The sequence below is a fragment of the Spea bombifrons genome, chromosome 3 (genome assembly GCF_027358695.1).
Source record: "Spea bombifrons isolate aSpeBom1 chromosome 3, aSpeBom1.2.pri, whole genome shotgun sequence".
Lineage (NCBI taxonomy): Eukaryota > Metazoa > Chordata > Amphibia > Anura > Pelobatidae > Spea > Spea bombifrons.
The window spans coordinates 116,327,876-116,348,263 of record NC_071089.1 but is presented as its reverse complement, the minus strand read 5'-3'; the positions used below and the strand labels follow the sequence as shown (position 1 = coordinate 116,348,263).

Sequence of the window (20,388 nt, the reverse complement as noted above, 5' to 3'; positions counted from 1 at the left end):
ACTGCACATTTACTGCAGTTATTTTTGTACGGAAGTACAAATGCAATAAAGCTGCAGTACATTGAATTACAACTGTAGGTTTGCAATATAAAAAAAAAGTGCAGTAAAACTGCAGTACAGTGAAGTACAAATGCAGTAAAACTGCAGTAAATGTGCAGTAATACTGCAGTAAAAGTGCAGTATTGCAGTTTTTTCATGTCCAAAAAACTGCAGTATTACTTCAGAAAAACTGCAGTAAATTTTTTTTTAGGGTTGGTATTGCTGTTAGTAAATTTTCATTAAAAAAAAAGAGATTTTCGAACTGTCAGCTCCTCATTCCTCATCACTCATGAAGAGTTTTCCCTCCATAGATAACGCCATTCAAGCTGGAGTAAGACCAGGGAAAGGATAATGGTTTTCCAAAGCCGACATCGCGGGCTCCTTTAAGTTGTTTGGACATTCTCGCTGAGACCTTGTGTTGGCTCCTGTTCCGTTTTTGCCGCTGTCCCATGGTTATCCATTACCTGGATGGTGTTTTAACCTTTGAGACACTGGATTTGTCTCCTTCTAGTTTGCATATTTTGCAGGATTTGTTGACTGAGTTTGGAATTCCAATGGCTCAACTCTGTAAGGATGGAAGCAAGCTTTCCAGAATCAGGAACAAATTCAAAGTTTTATCAACCTGTCCAATTCTAGAGTCCAATTCCAGTCCCTTTTAGGTCACTTGTACTTTGCTTTGTGTATAATTCCCCAGGTTACGTTGTAAATATCCAATAGCCTTGCTATTTTGTCTAAAACTGTGAGTCCGATGGGTCAGCTAGGTCTGATCTCATAGTACTATCAAGCTTTACCTCACAGGGTTGTGACATCATATACCGAAGTTGTTCTCAGACAAAAGGGCTTCAAAAAATGAAACCTCTCAATTCTCCCAGTCAATTACCTATTGTCTGTGAAGCCTTTATGGCTTTGGTTAATAGTCCTGTTTCCATCCCATTTGAACCCGATATACCCGAAATATTCTTATGTCTGTGTGGTAGCTAATCCACGTTTGTGTGAGTGAATAATACAAAATACATACTCAACAAATCTTTAAAGTGCTGGAAGAAACTCAAATGGATCCAAATATATTAAAAAAAATAGAACCCTGTATTGCTCCGTTCCCGTCCGCCCTGCCAGTGGGCTTACCTGCCAGTGTACCCGAGCCTGTACCTGTACCCGAGCCTGTACCTGCCGTCCGCCCTGCCTCAACTCCCCTGTCTCTGCCTCAGTTCCCTTCTATTCCGTTTTCCAGTCCTGCTAATCTGTCTGTACCTATCTACCCATCAATATGCATAAAGGGGTACAGACAGACTCCCCAGTATCCCCTGCACATTGGCTCCTACCCGACTTGCTCGCCTAGGTCCTGACACCGTATAACTAATCCATATAGCAGCGTCCCGCTAAAGGCAGATATCGGTCCCCCGTGGCTACGTGCACTTCCGACGCCCCATCCGATGGCGTCAGCACGTACCACGCAGACGCGTTTCGCTGTCACAGCTTCATAACTCACAGAAGGAGAAGGGGGCCCTGCTCTTAAGAGCTTACAATCTATTTTCAGAGCTACCCTTTACACACCTTTGAATTACCACTAGATCGAAATGTGTTTATTCAGCACAAATTTTATAGAACGATAACGATTGCAGCTACGAATTAAGGTGTCAGATTGTGCTTCAATTTCTCTTTTGCAATTTAAAATTTAATAGAAGTATAGGAAATCTTAATATTTTTTGCACAGAAACCAGAAACAGGGCCTTAGTGTGAAAATTGCCCCGGGGCCCAAGCAACGTGTCCCACAGTGCCACCTTTGCCCCTAAACAACTTGTAAGTGCCACCTTTGCCCTAAGCAGCTTCTCAGTGCCATCCTAACTCCTTCTGCCGATGCCATCTTTGCCCCAAACATGCTGCCAGTGCCATCTTTGCCCCAAACATGCTGCCAGTGCCATCTTTGCCCCAAACATGCTGCCAGTGCCATCTTTGCCCCTAAAGTGGTTGCAGGGGGTCGTCTGGTTCCTAAAGAGACAGGCCCCATCGCAGTTGCGACTTCTGTGGTTTCTGTAGTAATGCCACTATTTTTGCGCATACACCACTGGAAAGTATAATCCCGTGGAGGGCCATCTGTTCTTCTTTTTTATACACAAGAGGCCTGATTTCCAGAATCTTAATTGGTGTCAGGAGAGTAGAAAATACACGGCTTGTAATTCAGCTTCCTGCTTAAACTCAAATATGCAGCTGCGGATTCTAGTATACAACACCAAAAACTACATCGAAAGCAATAGTAAATAATAGGGGAGGGCTCGCACGTTCTGGCCGAGGGGGGCAAATAAAGCCGAGTTTCCCATCGTGTCTAACACACACTCACTAATACACTTACTGTAACTTACCTAACCTACCTTCCAAGCTCCTTGCACATGGTGGAGGGCATGTAGCGTTGTGGTGCCCCAGCTCTGGGGTGGCTCTGGGGCATTTGCCCCATCTTGTGTCTGCTGTCCTGGAACGCAACCTGGACTAAGTGTGAAATTATGAATATCTTCAGTTTACATTGGGGTTTTTAGCGTAACAAAATTTATATTTTATAAATTAACAAAAATTTTGAAATTAAAAAGAGGAATAAAGAAGTTAAGAGTTCAGGATGACCATCAGGTGGGCCAGAAGTCCGCCTGGTCAGGAGTATCTCGTAAAAGCTCTGTTGGCAGCCACTTAGTTGTGGATTAGCCTTCCTTGGAAATATAGTCTTTAGTATAGTTTTATATATAGAAATTTCACTTATTTTCAAATATATCTTGGAGAGCGTTATAATTTTTTCTGGATTTATCCAGCTTTTTATTCAACTGGATAACAATGTCTTAATGTCATTAAATATCCTAATATTAAGTTACAATTCCTTTAGAAATGATTGGCGCGCAGAATTCTACCTGTGTTTGTACTCCGTCGTTGGACTGCATTCCGCAAGGTCTAAAGATTAGAGATTAATCTCCTCTATAGACTCAGATGTTTACATTATGCAATATATGTACAGAGATTACAACGCCTTGAGTCTATTGCGACAGAGCACAAACCTGTCCCCATCGGCTACATAACATGTTTCCTATGTAACACACATAAGATTCGTGTATAAGGTCATTAAGACTGAGGTACTCTATTGTTTACCACAGGGCAGAAGGATAACAATGTTTGTCTAGTAGATCGGGCTAAAATAACAAGTGGAAAGATATCTAAATATACTTTAGGGCTATTTCATTTTGGGTGATGAAAAGTTGTTTTGGAAACTGAAAATTGCACTAATTTTAATAGTGGTTTTTAGCAATATTAGTATTAAAAAAAAGAAAAAAACCTATGATGAGTTACCCTTTAGGAAATAACAAGAAAAAAAATATTCATTATAAACCGTGTCTGGGATGCAGACTACTTGGCACAAGTTGGAAGCAAATCAGATGCTGGGGGTCATCCACTAACTGATGATTCTAAGTACAGTTAAAGGGTTAACTAATGTACACAACATAGCGTGCACATGCCCTTCACTTGTTCTGACAGGCTTTGTTCAGAGCCCTGGAGTTGGAATTCAAGGTCTCTGTTGAAAGAAAGTACCTGTCCTTCCACTCTGTACTTTATGGAGTTTTTCTAGGAAAACCCACACCAAAGGCGCCATTGACGATGCTGCGCATGTGCTGTGTAATGGTTAGCCAGGAACCGCCTGGTGTTTAGGAGGGAGCAGGTCACAGTCCGTGACTGCCGCAGGCTTATCCACAGCCTGCTGGGAGACAACCCTCTTATGGATAGTTTAGAGGCTGAGGACTAGCCCCATCTCCCTCGACTCCCTCCATTCTTCCCCTCACCCACTCCAGCCACTCCACTACCCCATTTCCCCAGGGTGTTTCCACCAGACTAGAGCATTCATATTCGGGAGAACATGAAAGCGAACACGACTGCCTGGTGCGTTTTTGTTGTTCAAACCGAATACCAAATAAATTTTATTGGTTGCCAGCACTGAGCTCCTCTGGCATCAACCAATAAAGGGCAGCTGCCAGCGACCAATAGAGTTGCTCGTACAGACCTTTAACTCCTGGAGCCTTCCCAGGCCAAGTTTCGGCGTCAGGAGTTAAAGGTTTGTATGAGCGACTCTCTTGGTCGCCGACACTGAGCTCCTCTTACATCAAATAATGAAGGGCAGCTGCCAGAGGAGCCCCCTGCCGGCGACCAATAGCCTCAAAGTTTCTCTGCTGTGACCCGGAGAAGCTATGTTTTAGCCTGAGTATCTGGACGAAACTTGGAGAGTTCTTGGGTATACATATTACCAACAAATGTCCATGCATCCCCTAACATCATAAACATGCGCAGATAAAGGTTACATGTTAGGAAGGTAACTCTTTTGACTGTTTAAGGCCAATGGTTGCGGGGCTGCTCTGGCCATGTGAGTAAAGCCATGCCCTCCGCCATATCAACCTCACCAAAAAGAAGGGCCCCCTTGCCTCAGTAACAAACTTACTCATTAGCACACACACTCACTACAACGTATCCACACATTTACACATTTACTTAAACTCACACTTACGCATACACACTCAGTTTCAAACACGCATACATTGACATTAAAACATAATTACTCCATCATACCCACTCTCACACTCAGACCTCATACATCACATTACAAAAGGCCTCTTTGTGGTTTTCATGTACTCCAGGTTTTTTTGTTCTGTGTCAAGGGCGAGCTGACAAACTCGCAAATGAATTTGTTAAAGCTACCAACCCTCTGAGCTTTGTGTTTGTCAATCATTGTAATTCACAGATATTATAATTTTTATTATAATGACATCATCATTTTAATTATCAATTTCACGTTCCACGGTTCTCTCCATTCTCTTCCTCAATGCTTGCAAAGGCTGCCTGAACCAATCATTAACAATCAGCAACAACAGAGGAGAGATAATGGGGAGGAATCATTGTGTATATCTAGAAAACAGGTGGCTCCTCACAGGGTATACACAAAAGGTGGGTTTCTCATGTACATGTACTGCTAACTTTACTATATAAACACTTTTTTTTAGGTTTATTTAGTGTAGCGAACAATAAAATCTCAAAATTTGAAAAAAGCTAAAAATCGACTTTTATGCCTTGGTTAATGGTGTAACATTTAGATGCTCATGTGTGGCAGGGCATATCCAGCCGGTGTGCCAGATGGCCAGTTTGGACCTGGTATCTATTTATATATTCCGACTTACGTATACAATTTTTAATAATTTTTCTCAAATCTTAGTTTTTCCTATATTATTTTTATTATTAAGCCTCTTATTTAATAAAATACCCTCTTTTGGCAAATGCTAGGACATTGAAGGTCCTAGAAGTCTCCTAATATCTTTGTATGTATAATCCATACAGTCATACATTTTCATTTTACATCAGTCTTACATGTTTTACCTGCTTGTATGAAAGCCTATAACATTTATGAACATGCCCTTTTTAATCAAACATATATTTTACAAAAAAACACTAAAATAAAACGTGGACAAATTACATTTTAATTTGTTGAGATTGGCATCCAAATTTTTCATTGTTTTCAGCTCTAATGAACATATTAGCAGCATGAACATATTTGCAATATATTTTCAGACACTAGAGGGCGTATGTGCTCATCTCATCTAAATCAAGATCTGTCATCTTTTAACATTATTGTTCTCCTCTGCCTTTGTTCCTGAGTGAATAAATAATATTTCACGCCAAAAGTTTTTATTAAAATAAGGAATTATTTGTACAAATTATAGGGCCAAAGGTAAACCATTGACTGTGTTGACTCTTTTAGGACGTATCAAAATCATACTGTTTACAGCGCCTCCAATAGAAAAGCAAAGAAAAGTTATTTAGTATTATTGAGAAGATAACAATAACCTTGAAAAAGGCGCCTTTTATCAAGTAGATTTAAGTAAGAGATCACAGATTCATGTTTCTCTCTTAACCGCGTGGTCTAATGCACATTTTTTGGGTGATTGGACTAATTGTGAAGCCCACAGAAGGCTTGACGTTGAAATGGGTCACCTCTGGAGCAGCGGAGAAGGTAAACTTTTGCATGAGACCGACAAAAAAAATGAAAAGCTCCATTTTTGCAAGCGTTTCACCAATACAGGCTCTTTTTCCTGGGGAAATAATAATAAAAAAACCCAAGTAACAAACACACACTTTATCTTTTCTCTAAAATTTAAATGCATGTGTCATGAGTCACCCAAGATGAACAGAGGTAATACATTTAGCATGTTCAGTTTGTGTAAATATTTGGGGAATGATGGTAAACCAAGTCGATTGCAGAGTCCTGTCTTAATGTTCTCTCCATTCTATTCCTCCGCCCTTACAAAAGCTGCCTGAATCAATCAACAACAATCAGCAACTTAACCATATGGGCGAGATTACTTAATGGGGTGTAACAATCATGCAGTTCCTGAGAACCAGAGGTTAAATGGTAAGTTTCTAACATATACATATTTTATTTACTGTCTGCCTGCCTTACCCAAGAACTCCCATGTGGGAGCTGAGGTGAAGGTCTAGACCTAGATCTATATTACATCTCCCTGGGCTGGTCAGGAAAGAGGATCTCACCAACTGGACCATGACCCTAAATGCCTGCAAAAGCAGACAATGGTTGGGAGGTATGGACTTGGCATACTTTGGAGGCTGCGACACAGACCTCCGCTGTGTAAATGGGATGGTTGAGGAGGTCAGTGATCTCCCTTGTAACCAACCTACCGAGGAGCCATACACTGGCAGGTCTGATCGTCCATATCAGCTACAGGTGGGCCCAGGTTGGAGTGTGAAGCCATTGGAGGCCATTCCATAAAGCAATTGTGGTGCTTTCCTCTCTATGTCAAGGAGAGGCAAAGTGTCCCTACAAGGACACCAGTGTCTGCGGCAAGGGTTGTGAAAGTCCATAGAATATCATTAAATTGTCTACCACAGACCCCAGTCAATGTCAGCCATGAGCAATGTTGATGCCTACACCTTCTCTATGTCCCACCTTTTTTGTGTCCAGGGGAAGGGGAGCAACAGTTTACTTTGTGTGTAATTCTAGCATTTTCTAACTTTTTTTTAGTTATGATGTTAATTCAAATTAAATAGCAATACAATACCTGCCGAGAAAGGCATGAAAGCTTCTTTCTTCACAAAATGTCCTTGTGAATCAAGGAAATGTTCAGGATGGAAGGACTGAGGCTTCTCAAACTGTGTCTTGTCATACAGAACTGATTCAAGGAGCGGGATAATATAGGTCCCCTATATTTTAAAAATACAGATATTTTATTATTATTATTATTATTTCAAAGACTGGCGTTATACTGGGAACTTCTCAAGTGTCTCCCTCTTTCAAGGCAGTTTTAGTGGGAGGGAATTGGGACTTCGCCTAGAAAATCTCAGTTGCCAGGTATAGTGGTTTGTTCTGTAATGAATTAAAGGCAGTATAGTAAATAGCACATGAACCTATTATTATATAACGACATACCACTTTTAAGCCAAAACTAGAAAAAATAATGGAGCGGAGGGGACGCATTTTTAGCAGGTGTTTTCTTGATTTCACCCAAGTAAATGTATGTTGAAGTATTACTATCAAGCATGGGCTGGGGGACATGGATGTTAGAGGGAGTGTGTGTGTAAGTGTGTGTTAGCATGAGTGTTTAAGTGTATGTATTAGATTGTGTGTTAGCAGAGAGTTAGTGTGTGTAAGTGTGTGTTTGTGTAAATATGTGTGCTTATATAGCACATAAACAGAGTAATCCCTGCTTCCATGTCCATAAGGGGGCAGAAAAAATAGAGTAGGGGTGGAATGTCAGAGAAAGGTTAGGGGCATTAGGGAGTGATGGTTGGGAATGCGTTTTCTTTAATGAGCTGTCATGCCTTGTGAGGGTGTTTGGGACAGTATATGAGTACGCTGTGCTTACCTTTGGTAAATAATAGCCCTTAAAATATATATCCTTTGTTGTTGCTCGTGGAAGATTCATTGGCACAATATTAGCGAATCGCTGTGTTTCATGGATGACTGCGTTTGTGTAAGGCATATTTACTCGATGCTCAAATTTGGGTTGAGATGTTCCAATGACTTTGTCGATTTCTTCGTGTACTCGTTCTAATGAAAGTTAAAGAGACACTAAAAAGTTGCAAGTTGCTTATATAGTGATGTTTTTACCAATTATTTCCTACCTACTGTACCTTGTTAAATGACTATAAAAGCACCAGAGGAGGTGGGTGAGATGTAACAGCATGCAAGCAATGCAAGCTGCCTGTAATTTCCAAAATACAAGCTACTTTCCTAACATTCTAATGCTTTCTTACAACGACAACAATAATAACTTTTTAATTGTAGTGGCATCTGGAAGGAGACTATATATATATATATATTTATTTATTTATATTCCTTACTTTGTATTTCGGGATGCTGCACCATGAGTGAAAGAGCCCATCGAATAGTTGAAGCAGTAGTTTCCGTCCCAGCGGAAAACAAAGTCGTTATGACGCTCAGCAAGTTCAATTCATGGTAGTAAGACGTGGAATGTGTTTTCTCCTAAAATACACAAATCAATATAAAAGAATGCAGTGCAACGTTTTACATTTTTATTCTTAGACTTTTGGAACTATCAAAATGCTACAATGTCCGTTTTGCATGCACCGCTATTGGAAGTGGCCAACGCTTAAAATGAACAGGGCGTGACATCATTGAGGAACGTAGAGAATTCTCCAATAAACCGTCTTGGTTTTATTTTACATTAATTATGTTGTATTTGTGTTGACGTAGATAAAGACTTGGGTGGAAGAAAAGAGGGGCCCTTTTTTTGTTCCAGGGCCCAAGCCTCTGTAAGACTTGCATAATTCCATGACATTCTGGGAGCTTTGAGGATCTTTTAAACCCAAGACTTTAATATGTATAATAAAACACCTTGTGAGCTTCTCCTGAAACAGGAAGAATGCTGTTAAATCCTGTGATTGGTCGGAAAATAGACAATGTGTCTTTAATGATTGGACATTAGACTGTCCTTTGTTACCTCCTGCTGCTTCACAAGGAATACATCAATGAAGCTTCTTTGGTCGTCTCTGTCCAATTCTTTTAGGTGCTTTAAGAATGTTTCTTGTAGAAAGGAGTGCAGCTCTGCGATATTTTGCTTGAGTTTCATATGGTCCCCAGGGAAGTAGCGGAAAATTGACAAATAATTGTACAGCTAAGAAAAAAACATAGAAAAGACTAAAATAGGTGCGTTTTTTTTTAATTAAATAATTACACCTAATCAGTTAAGTTATTGTGATGGAACCTGACTAAGGACCATGTCAGCAGATTTAGGAAACTATCAGGGGAATCAGCACAGGACAGCCTTCTTCTTAACCCCATCAAATGGTTAAACCAAGCTGCCTGGACGAGGAAAAGTAAGCAGTTATCTGATTGGCTGTGCATTCAAAACCTCCTACGCCATTGGTTGTAAGCGACACGCGCCTATTGGTTGTTTGCTTTGCCTTTTCCCTATAGCCTATTGGTTAATATAAATCAAACCTCTTGTTTTTATTGATCAGTTGCTCTGGAAACCAACTTTCAATGCTTATATTGTTAGTTTTGTAGATAAAATTGTTCTACACTATAAAAATACTTACAACTTTCCTTAATAAACCAGTTCTTTAAGTCGAATCCCCCCCTTAACTAAGTGACGGTTCAGCGACCGTCGGCCCAAAAGGGGCCTAACTTTCTGCTTTTAGATATTTTTGGTTGGTTTCTTATAACGCATGGTAGAAGGAACGGAAATTTTTTGTCCACATGAAAACAAAACATGTAATAAAATAATGTAATGGAATAATAAAAAAAGTAACATGAGTAGCTAATTGAACAAAAATGTTACCAAAACGGAAGGACTTCCAAGAAGCCTCATGTTCTCGTTGACCAGCTCCATAAGTCTAACTAATGTGGGATGGTCGTAATCAAAGCGGTGGCCGAGCACGATTGATGTAATTATATTGCCTATTGCCACGTTTACTATTATTCTTAGATCCGTTGGGTTTCCTGTTAAATAAAGGCACACATTTTGAGATATAGTCATTAAAAACTCACAAATCATAGTGAAATCAATTTTCCAAAATGTTCCTTAAACCAAATTCCAATGAGTGGTTGTTTACATGGTTGGGAAAGCAATACCTTTTTCTAATTCTAGCTCTTTAATCAGACATCCGCATTCCTCGATAATTTTATCTTCGATCGTCCTTCTGCCCATGCCAAAATCCCGTAACGTGGAAAGGGTGAACCTTCTCATTTCCTTCCAGTTGTCGCCACGGGAAAAAGGAATGCCTGTAAAACATGCAGAAATGTTATTATATACATGATTTCATCAGGAATTAAGACTGCTGATTTTTTTTTAATAACAAATAGAACATTTTACAACGACAAGACAAAAGCATTGTATATTATACGCTGATACTCTGAATTATTAAATTCAGTCACAATTGGGGAACAGTGGTTGTCTAAATATATTTGTGTTACTATCATTGTTACTACTATTATTACTATTATTGTTGGTAGTATTATTACTATTATTATGGTTGGTGGTATTATTACTATTATTATTACTATTATTATTGTTGGTAGTATTATTACTATTATTATTATTATGGTCGGTGGTATTATTACTATTATTATTACTATTATTATTGTTGGTAGTATTATTACTATTATTATTATGGTTGGTGGTATTATTACTATTATTATTACTATTATTATTGTTGGTAGTATTATTACTATTATTATTATTATGGTTGGTGGTATCATTACTATTATTATTACTATTATTATTGTTGGTAGTATTATTACTATTATTATTATGGTTGGTGGTATTATTACTATTATTATTACTATTATTATTGTTGTTAGTATTATTACTATTATTATTATGGTTGGTGGTATTATTACTATTATGATTACTATTATTATTGTTGGTAGTATTATTACTATTATTATTATGGTTGGTGGTATTATTACTATTATTATTACTATTATTATTGTTGGTAGTATTATTACTATTATTATTATGGTTGGTGGTATCATTACTATTATTATTACTATTATTATTGTTGGTAGTATTATTACTATTATTATTATGGTTGGGGGTATTATTACTATTATTATTACTATTATTATTGTTGGTAGTATTATTACTATTATTATGGTTGGTGGTATTATTACTATTATTATTACTATTATTATTGTTGGTAGTATTATTACTATTATTATTATGGTTGGTGGTATCATTACTATTATTATTGTTGGTAGTATTATTACTATTATTATTATTACTGCGGGAACAGGGCCCTTCACTCAGTTTTAATCACCCACACATACACTCTGACTAATGAAAGTCAATGGAGGAATGGACTTCATTAACATTGCTATTGGTCGCCGGCAGGGTGCTCGTCTGGCATCAACAAATGAAGAGTCTGAGCAGCAGCCCTTTCCCATTCATTCTTTAGTGTGAAATGAATGCAGCTATGTCAATGCTGCTGCTAACTGTTACAGTGTTATACATTTGTTTCATTCATAGGTTCGTTTTATGAATGAGGGACAGAGTTGGATCATTCATATAACTCAACAGAAGCAAACCTACGAATCAAACAAATGAATAACACTGTAACAGTTAGCAGCAGCAGTCACACTAAGGTAACGGGAAAGGGCAGCTGCTCTTCATTGGTTGATGCCAGACGAGCCCCCTGCCGGCGACAAATAGAGTCAATCTTATGGACCTTTAAATCCTGGCGCCAAAGCTGGGTTTTCCTTTTAGTGGTTCCCCACCCTGATGAACCCTGGTGCATCTCGGCAAAATGAGCGGTGGGTTAGAGTGTTTGGAATTTATTTTTCTCACACTATTAGCTTTTTTCTCCCTTGTGGATTCCCGTATTAACCCCTGCTATACTACGGAAGATTTAAGGTAGGCTGGAAAACCTGCAGAAAACGAAGAAAAGAATGAATATGAAGACCATGTACGAATATTCGTCCGAAACAAACACGGGAAAGGGAATACGAATATTTTTTCCCCGAAGACGAACGCGAAGACTTTGCTGTCGCCCAAGTCTAGTTATTACTGTATACAGCGCTGGGGGTTATGATCATGGAAAAAATATTTTTTTCCTCTTTCTAATGCAGAAAAATTTGTCACACATCCCCATTACCAAATGTATATTAAAAGAGACAAAAAGTATATAATGTTTTACTTTTCAATGAAATACTTTTACGGCACTCCCTATTTTGCTAATAAAGTGTAAACATAAGGGGACCTATTTTTGTAGATTGATGACCGACTTGAGTAATGTTGAGTAATGTAATGTATGGCTTAATGCAGTGGAGGTCGTTGGGTTCTAAAATCTATAGAATAGTTTTTATTGATTATTTTGTTATAATCAACCCCTTTGTGACCAATGACAGTGTCAGGTACGTCATGAAAAGATGGACATACAGGACCAAAGACGTATCTGGTTTAAGTCTTACATATATAAATATGGTTTTAAAGCCATATTTTAGAACCATAGGTTCACTAAATGAGAAATAGGGAAAAAATGATTGTTGAAAGCCATAGCTATAGCATAGCCATAGCAAAAACATGAAAGATGTTCTTGTACTGTAGATTAAAATAGCTCTGGTCCTTAAGCGGTTGACATCTTGAATGCTGAAAAACATTTTGCGTCTTATCATTCAAAGGGGTCATAATTATTGCCAGGAAAGTGCTATCAGCAATATCAGTAGAATCTGTTATCAAAAAGTTAGATCGTGTAGAAATAAACTTATCAACCTGTAACAGAGTCGCAAACCATTCTAAATGAATAAAAAAAAAAACTTATGACATATACCGCATCCTTTATTGATGTCTTCAAATATAGGGATGCAGGGCCTGTCTGAAAACTCCTCTGCGTGGTCAACAAGCGCGCTCTTCACCGTGTCATATCCAGAGAGGACGACCATTTTCACGCTTCCCATCTGAACGCTGAACACTGAACCATACTGCTTAGAAAGCTGAAATAAATTGCACGGGATGAAGAAATTAATAGAAATTAACGTATCCAAAAATTTGGAAATTAAACTTTTTAAAGACTTTTTGGAAAGTCTTCCCTATTTACTAAACATGTGTCTATTATGTACTGAGAAATACATCTAATTGCTTATGGAACTATGGTGTGTCTACATAATTTATATATTGTGTTATCAAAGACATATAGATCTTTCATCTGATACTATTTTTTTATGTATAAGCTATCATTTAATATGATTAATATATTAAAAATAAAAAAAAAACTCCACACAATTCTGAGTATAATAATACCCTGCATGCACATAGGTATAAGGGAGCATTTCTACATTCCTAAAGGATACGTGGAGTTTCCGCCACCATTTTTTTTTTTTTAGTTTTACGGTAATTGTTTTATTTTATTTGTTTTTGACAGAAGATACACTTGGGGTCTTTAAAGACCTCAGTAAACTCTCTTGGAATCAGGAGTAAGGCAAATACATCTCTGGGAAGCTATGAAATATTAGTGTCCATCCAAGAATGGAAAAATAAGTAGCTCAAGGCACATTAACATAACACCCGTGAACGTAGCGCCTAGTATTTATATAGCCCCCTTCTCCTAGTGGGTCTCAAAGGACTTTTTAGCGCACACTCTAGGAATGAACCAAGCCACCTGAATAATAGTTGTTATTATTACCCAATGAATGGTCATTTATCGACCTCGGAAGGAAGAAGACCTCAGTTGACCCAGCCGAGGTTTAATGAGGTCCTGCAAGTAGGGAAATTTACTTCACTAAAAATAATATGGCTAATTAAGATTTGCAAAGCTACATGTCTGAAATGACCAGATCCGGCTGAGATTTTAACCTGAATTAATTTTTGACCCTATTATGTTGAAGAAAAACGTATATATCTGATAACATTAAAAAAATTACCTCCATAAAGGCATCCGTTGGCCTTTTAAGATTAATCTTGTGCAGATTTCCAATGAGCGGCAAGGCTCTTGGTCCAGGAGGGAAATTCCGGTTTTGAATCCATGATAGCAGCATATGGACGACGTATAGAACAGCCAATGACAGAAGGATACATGTTGTTGAAGAATACGTCAGACTCATCCTCTGGATTCCACGAGTGTTACGAGCGACAAAAAGTTAGTTACTGCAGCAGAGGAAAAGAAAGTCCGTGCTTTAAATGGATTTTTGGCACACCCTTAACATTAATTCCAATAATAACCCCGGACAAACAAGAAATCACTAACCAGCGCATTAGTCTCATGGTTCATCATGAACTTTATCCATCCCAAGCTTAAAAGAATAACTACATGATACCATCCACAAAATAATCTGTCTAAAGTTATATTATGTACAGCGGCCGATCAGGGGTTAAACTCTTCCCAGCCGCTGCTGTGTTTGCTAACACCTGCATTGCCTGGGTTTAACCCCATGGTGCCCTTTGCATGTAGTATTGTGTCGGATGTCCCGTGTTCTGGATCCTCCTGAAATCTGTTGGGTATTACAATATACGAGGAAATTTACAGAACATACAAGGCCCCCATCCTGTGGAAAGTGAAGTGGAATTGAAAAAAAACATTAAAAAAACTCTTTGGACATTTTTTCTTTTACATTTCACTTTAGGAGCTCAGCCTTCCCAGTAGAGTATTTTGGAGACTTGTGCATTTGGATTTGCATGAACTTGATTTTTTTTAAATGAAAGTAGCCAGTTTGGTGCATTTATACAAATCTCTGATTACAAAGAGGGCCCCAATGGAACAAACCACAATGAACGGCAAAGCCTCCCAAATTTCGTTAAGATTCGTTCATTCATTGGCCTGCTGTAGCTGACTCATCAGTCTCCCTCTCACACGGTTGCCAGTATATTAGAAGATGTTACATTTGTTGGAGTCAGACAGGCATAAACAAGCTGTAATTGGCATTTTGGCAATGTTCCCAGAATTATTTTTAGGCATTTCAGCAAATGCAACCTCCGCAAGAAACAATCAGGGCCAGGATGCAACAGGTTACATACAGCAAAATAAAAATATACTTAACTATTGCAATGCCAGAAAAGATCTGACCTCAGATCACTCTTAAACTCAACTTTTAAAACTCCTTTTAAAATATCAACCAAAATAAACAACTTTTATTAGAGAGGTGCAAAGACGAGGAAAACAAAATGACAATCTCAGGGGTTCTGTGGACCTCGAGTTAGTTCTGCTGGGAGGTAGTTCCACATATCAACCACCCTCTAACTAAAGAAAATATTTCTTACATTAAGTAAAAGTTTCTTACATTAAATAAAAGTAAAAATCTCAGGGATTCTGCGCAGTCTAGAATGAAAGATTAGACTGCGCTACTGCTGTGGATGCAGCACAAGATTCCCTAACAGTTAACACACATAAATCCTATTCCTATTCCTAGTTTAAAGACTAGTAGCTTGAGGTCAACAGAACCCCTGCGAATTTTATTTAATGTAAGGAAGTTTTATTAATGGCAGAAAGATTTACTTTAGTAAAACTGGGTGGATAAGTGGAACAGCCTCCCAAGAAAAGTGTTAAGAAGATAATACAGGGGATAATGAGGGAATTTAACCCCTTAATGTGCGGGCTCAAAAGGCATTGTTTTCAATGGGTTTAGGGACTGCCCATTGTCCTTAAGGGGTTAAACATGCATGGGATAAGTGTATAGTTTCTAAATGTACGACAAGACAAGCAAGAATGATATTATAGTTTACTGCAGCTTCTATCGAATGGACTGTGTATGTTTTTTTTCTCTGCAGCTGGACAGTCTCTCATTCACTGACTCCCCCCTCCCCCCTTCTCTTGCTGCCCTTTCCATTTATACTGCTAGTTTCTTCTCTGCAGCTACACACTCTCTCACACACTAACTTGCTCCCCTCTTAGGCTAGGTTTCCACTTGGGTTTTTGTCCTGCGTTTTTTCTTGATGAAAAACGCCAGGAAAAAATGCCAAGAAAACTGCCACTGCATTTACCTGCGTTTTGGCGTTTTTTCTGGCGTTTTAGCCTTTCTGTGGAAATTGCTTTTTTGACCTTAGGCAGTTTTTCCAGCCTTTACACGTTGGAATTTTCACCCAGCTAAAAGGGATTAGGATAAATGGCAAGTATCTGTCCTGATGTAATTTCCTCGGTAGAGTTTTACTTAAACGCCCCGGCGGACCCTTTTGTCTCTTTTCTGTGGTTTGTAAGGCATGCTTTATTCCGAATGTCTGCTCCTCCAGGAAGATTGGCCCCAAATGGTGCAAATTGTTTGCTGTTGCTTTTGGCACGCAGGATCCAGTTGGGTATGTTTGTTCCCAATGGTGTAAAATTCAATATGAACTTTGTTTCCAGCCTATTTCTCGTAGGACACGCAGATACTGGGTCCATCCTCTGCATTGTAACTGTGGAAAAAAACGCCATAAAAAACGCCAAGGCAAAAAACCCACATGGCTTTTTCATGGCGTTTTTTCTCTCCCGTAGACTTCTATTGGAGAAAAACGCCAAGATTTCCTTGCAAAAAACGCCAGAGTGTCAACATGCTGCGATTCTGAAAAACTGCCACAGAGCCCAAAAAAGCAGAAAAACGCCAAAGAGGACTGAAAAAACGCCAAACACAAAAACGCCAAGTGGATACGGCATTGTGCGATTTCCTATTGAAGAACAGCTAACATCTGGCTGCAGCGTTTTTTCACTAAAAAACGCAGTGTGGCTGAATTGGCGTTTTTATGGGCGTTTTTAGCAAAAAAAAAACAAGTGGAAGCCTAGCCTAACCCTGCCTTCTCTCCTGTCATTATCTTCTCTGCAGCTGCACACCCTCTCACACACACTGACCCCCACTCCCTTCTCTCCTATCTCTTCTGTTACTGCTTCCGAGGAAATACCAGGGAAGACACAGTAAATGTGGCTGCATTACATAACGTAAATACAGCAGGCATTGCCATGGACTGGCTCAGAGACCCAGTATTATAAGTCAGTAGATAAATGGAACAGCCGACCAGCAGAAGTGGTAGAGGCTAATAAAGTGAGGGAATTTATGCATGGGATAGGCATACGGCTCCTGAATCTAAGACGAGACCAACGACTGATTAAGGTTTGAGCCTTTTCAGCAGGAGAAATGAGCAGACTGGACGGGCCGAATGGGTCTGATCTGCCGGCAAATTCTGTTTCTACGTAAGGAGTAAAGGTAACAAAAATGTTTGTCAGGAGTAGGTGGGGGAAACGGGTTATTTCTCAACAGTGCTGGATCCTTAAGAAAGAACAATGAGGCTTCCCAGTGGGAAAAGAGCTCCAGGAGAGGAAGGTCAATCTGCTTCAGAGAATAAGACCAGAAGATTATTTATAGAAGTGGATTAAAGACAAAGGGAGGTTTTCCCGGTGGGGCATTTATACTGTGATTTATGTGTCAGTTTTCCACGCTATGTAAGTAGTCATAATAAAAAGTGACCTGCAGCCCATACACAAGACATGGAAACATGGTTAAGGCACGTTATTATTATAATTATTATTATTATCTTTTATTTATATAGCGCCAACAGTTTACGCAGCGCTTAATACAATACATAAATTCAAGGGGTCCGACAAGACGAGAATTGACAGACTAAGACAAACCAATACATTAGGTGGAGAGAGCCCGGTTCGCAAGCTTACAATCTTGAGGGAATGGGGTGTTTAACGCGATCCAAAGTTATTATGAGTATAATACGATGCTTTATAGGATACAGTGTATCTGCTATAAAATAGCAGGCGGACGTTTTTATACTCGCCTTTCAGCAAGCTTTTGGAAAGTTACACTTGGAAAGTATGTATGAAGACACCATCTCCTTACCTTTAGGAGAAGCTGCAGCTCCAGCATTTCTCACCTCCGTCGAGATCAAAGGGAGTGCTTGGCACCCATGTGCACTGGGGGGGTCTCGTTAGATATCCTCAAAACGCTCACCATGCCAGCGCTGAAGATGACTGGCACTACGTTCTGTATATTACCCAGCAGCCAAACACATCTCCTTCCATACATTTGCAAGAGCGACACCACGGACATATAAAAAGGGGGCCACTCAGCTATAACCTGCATTATAGTGTATATAACGGCTGGATTGCCCCTTTCATTGTTTGTGGTCAATGCCCTTTACATCAAGTTTCTAGTCACCTACCATTATTTGGGGTTTGGGGGTATTGGGATAAGCAGACATGAATTTATTTACTCTTCAATTGAATGTTATATTAAAAATAACAATAGACCTTATTTAATGTTATATATCATTATATAATGATCACATCAGCCACAGCATTACTAGGTAAAAAGTAACAAATCCTGATCTCTATCTCAGCAGGGAATCCAGAGATGTCTGGATCTGATAATTTAGCCTCTGATCTGTCCAGATTTTAACTTTTAAGCAGATGAATTACCTGATTTAGTTGAGGGATAATCGGCGTTGAGTAACCAATTAAAGGAAGGCTGGTTTTCTTAAAATAAAAAGTTATCATTCAGTTCTGCACAGGCTTAACGTCTTTGTTTTTTTGCTCCCCGATGTCCCGTGCCCACTAAGGTCCGGTGAATGCCGAGTGGCACAATTAATCTTTAGTTGGGATGATAGAGGACACATGGACCTCCTTCAACTGGAACCTCTGCCAGGTCAACTTATATGACCCTGCTGGAGACCAGCATCGCTTTAAACAAACAATGTAACCTGACAAGCAGATACTTCCACTGCGTTATTTTTGTGTTATTGTTTGCTTAACAGGTTATCATGCCAGACTGGGCATGGAGGAAAGGCCAAGTGGCATTGCAGTGTCTGCGTGTGAATAAAAAGAGGCCATAGTCTAAAACTAGATGGTCAGAGGCATAGATGTAATGTAAGGAACAGAACAGAATCCCATCAGAAGTGGCATAGGCTAATACGTTACGTGAATTTAAACATGCATTGATGGACCGACGTCAGTGACCCGCTCGTTGACGCCAGCATGACTGCCCACCTGCACCCTAAAAAACAAGCACTCTGGATAGCTGGAGCCTGGATGTCCCCAGGTATGGCATACGGCTCCTGAATCTAAGACGAGACCAACGATTGATTAAGGTTTGAGTCTTTACAGCAGGAAAAAATGTGTGACTAGACGGGGGCCGACTGGGGCCAATCTGACGGCAGATTCTATGTTTCTGTGTTTAATCCCAAATAGGCTGTAGGAATATTAATTTAATAATCTAAGAATATTTAATGTAAAGCCTCCACTTTTTACAGCTTAATAATACCCGTTCGCTCATTGCCCACACAAGTAATTTGCCGGTGAGTAAGATCCCATCATGTAGTCTTATCTACAACTTGGTGAAAATTGAAAAACCAGTGCTTTAGCCGAAAAGCTCGGTTACCTACAGTAATTGAGTGTTTACTCATGTAGGAACATTGAGAAAAAACTCAGACACATTTGGTGGTTGGGAACATTTTTTTTTTTTTGCCACTTCTAGTCTAACATATATAACACATATTTTGTCCTTGGAAGAGATAGTGAGATGATCAGAGAGGGACTTTTTACTGGGGATTCTGCATGTAGACATGAAAGTGTCTAATGTAACAGGTAGAATTCAGATAACCTGACCCTTTCTGCTTTTTGGACAGGACTCAGCGGTGGAGATTAGGGACATTGTCTGCCAAATGTGTTTTGGGTCACCTTGGCTGAACTTGTCCCCTTGGCCAAATGTCAAATGTTACTCCTCCACTGGATGATAATCCTTGGTTGTTATCTTAACACAAACTTTACACAAACCAAGTCAAGGACTAAACACATACAGGTCTGTGCTGGCCCATTACGGAGATGTCGGGGTGTAAAATTACTTGTATGCTACAACCCCTTCCACCCCCAAAAAAACCCACATATTATTCAATGGGCATTGTTGCTCTTTGTGAATAGTTCCAAAGTACGAAAGGATCAGTATACCCGTACCGTGCCGAGCGTCATTCTATACTAAGGTGATCTGTCCCTCTTTTTTTAAGCATATTGCCTATGCACAACATACTGCCTATGCACAATTTAAATGATCCATAAAAGATTCCAGATCACCGGACTACATTTTGATGAGCATTGTAGAATTGTTTGAAATTTTCTAAAGGAAAAAAATAATAATATTTGAGTTGTAAAGTACTGAATGGGGCATAGTCTCCTGGACAGAATGAGATGTAAATCCATATTAATATCTCCCACTGACAGATAGAAATGGTGAATATTGAAGGGGAAAATTTGTTTAATGCACATCTTGGACAAGGGTGGAGAAGTTCAAGACAGTAGCATTCCAAATCGAAAATGGAGCTTCAAAAGAAGGAGGAACGATCTGAAATGGAAGACTAAGTGAATTGGATAAAAAACTCTACAGGAAGAGCAGTAAATATGTGC

The 20,388-nt window shown here is 39.2% G+C and overlaps 1 protein-coding gene across 1 annotated transcript; it reads right to left on the bottom strand.

The window, feature by feature from the left end:
- Nucleotides 1-5,961: 5,961 nt before the first annotated feature.
- LOC128482762 (cytochrome P450 2K1-like) lies at nucleotides 5,962-14,134 on the bottom strand. The gene is made up of 9 exons (XM_053458654.1): nucleotides 13,949-14,134; nucleotides 12,859-13,021; nucleotides 10,163-10,312; nucleotides 9,870-10,030; nucleotides 9,030-9,203; nucleotides 8,410-8,551; nucleotides 7,932-8,116; nucleotides 7,128-7,269; nucleotides 5,962-6,143 (listed from the first exon to the last, which is right to left on the bottom strand). Exons 1-9 carry the CDS (start codon nucleotides 14,126-14,128, stop codon nucleotides 5,962-5,964), a joined length of 1,479 nt encoding a protein of 492 aa, XP_053314629.1. The 5' UTR covers nucleotides 14,129-14,134.
- Nucleotides 14,135-20,388: the final 6,254 nt, after the last annotated feature.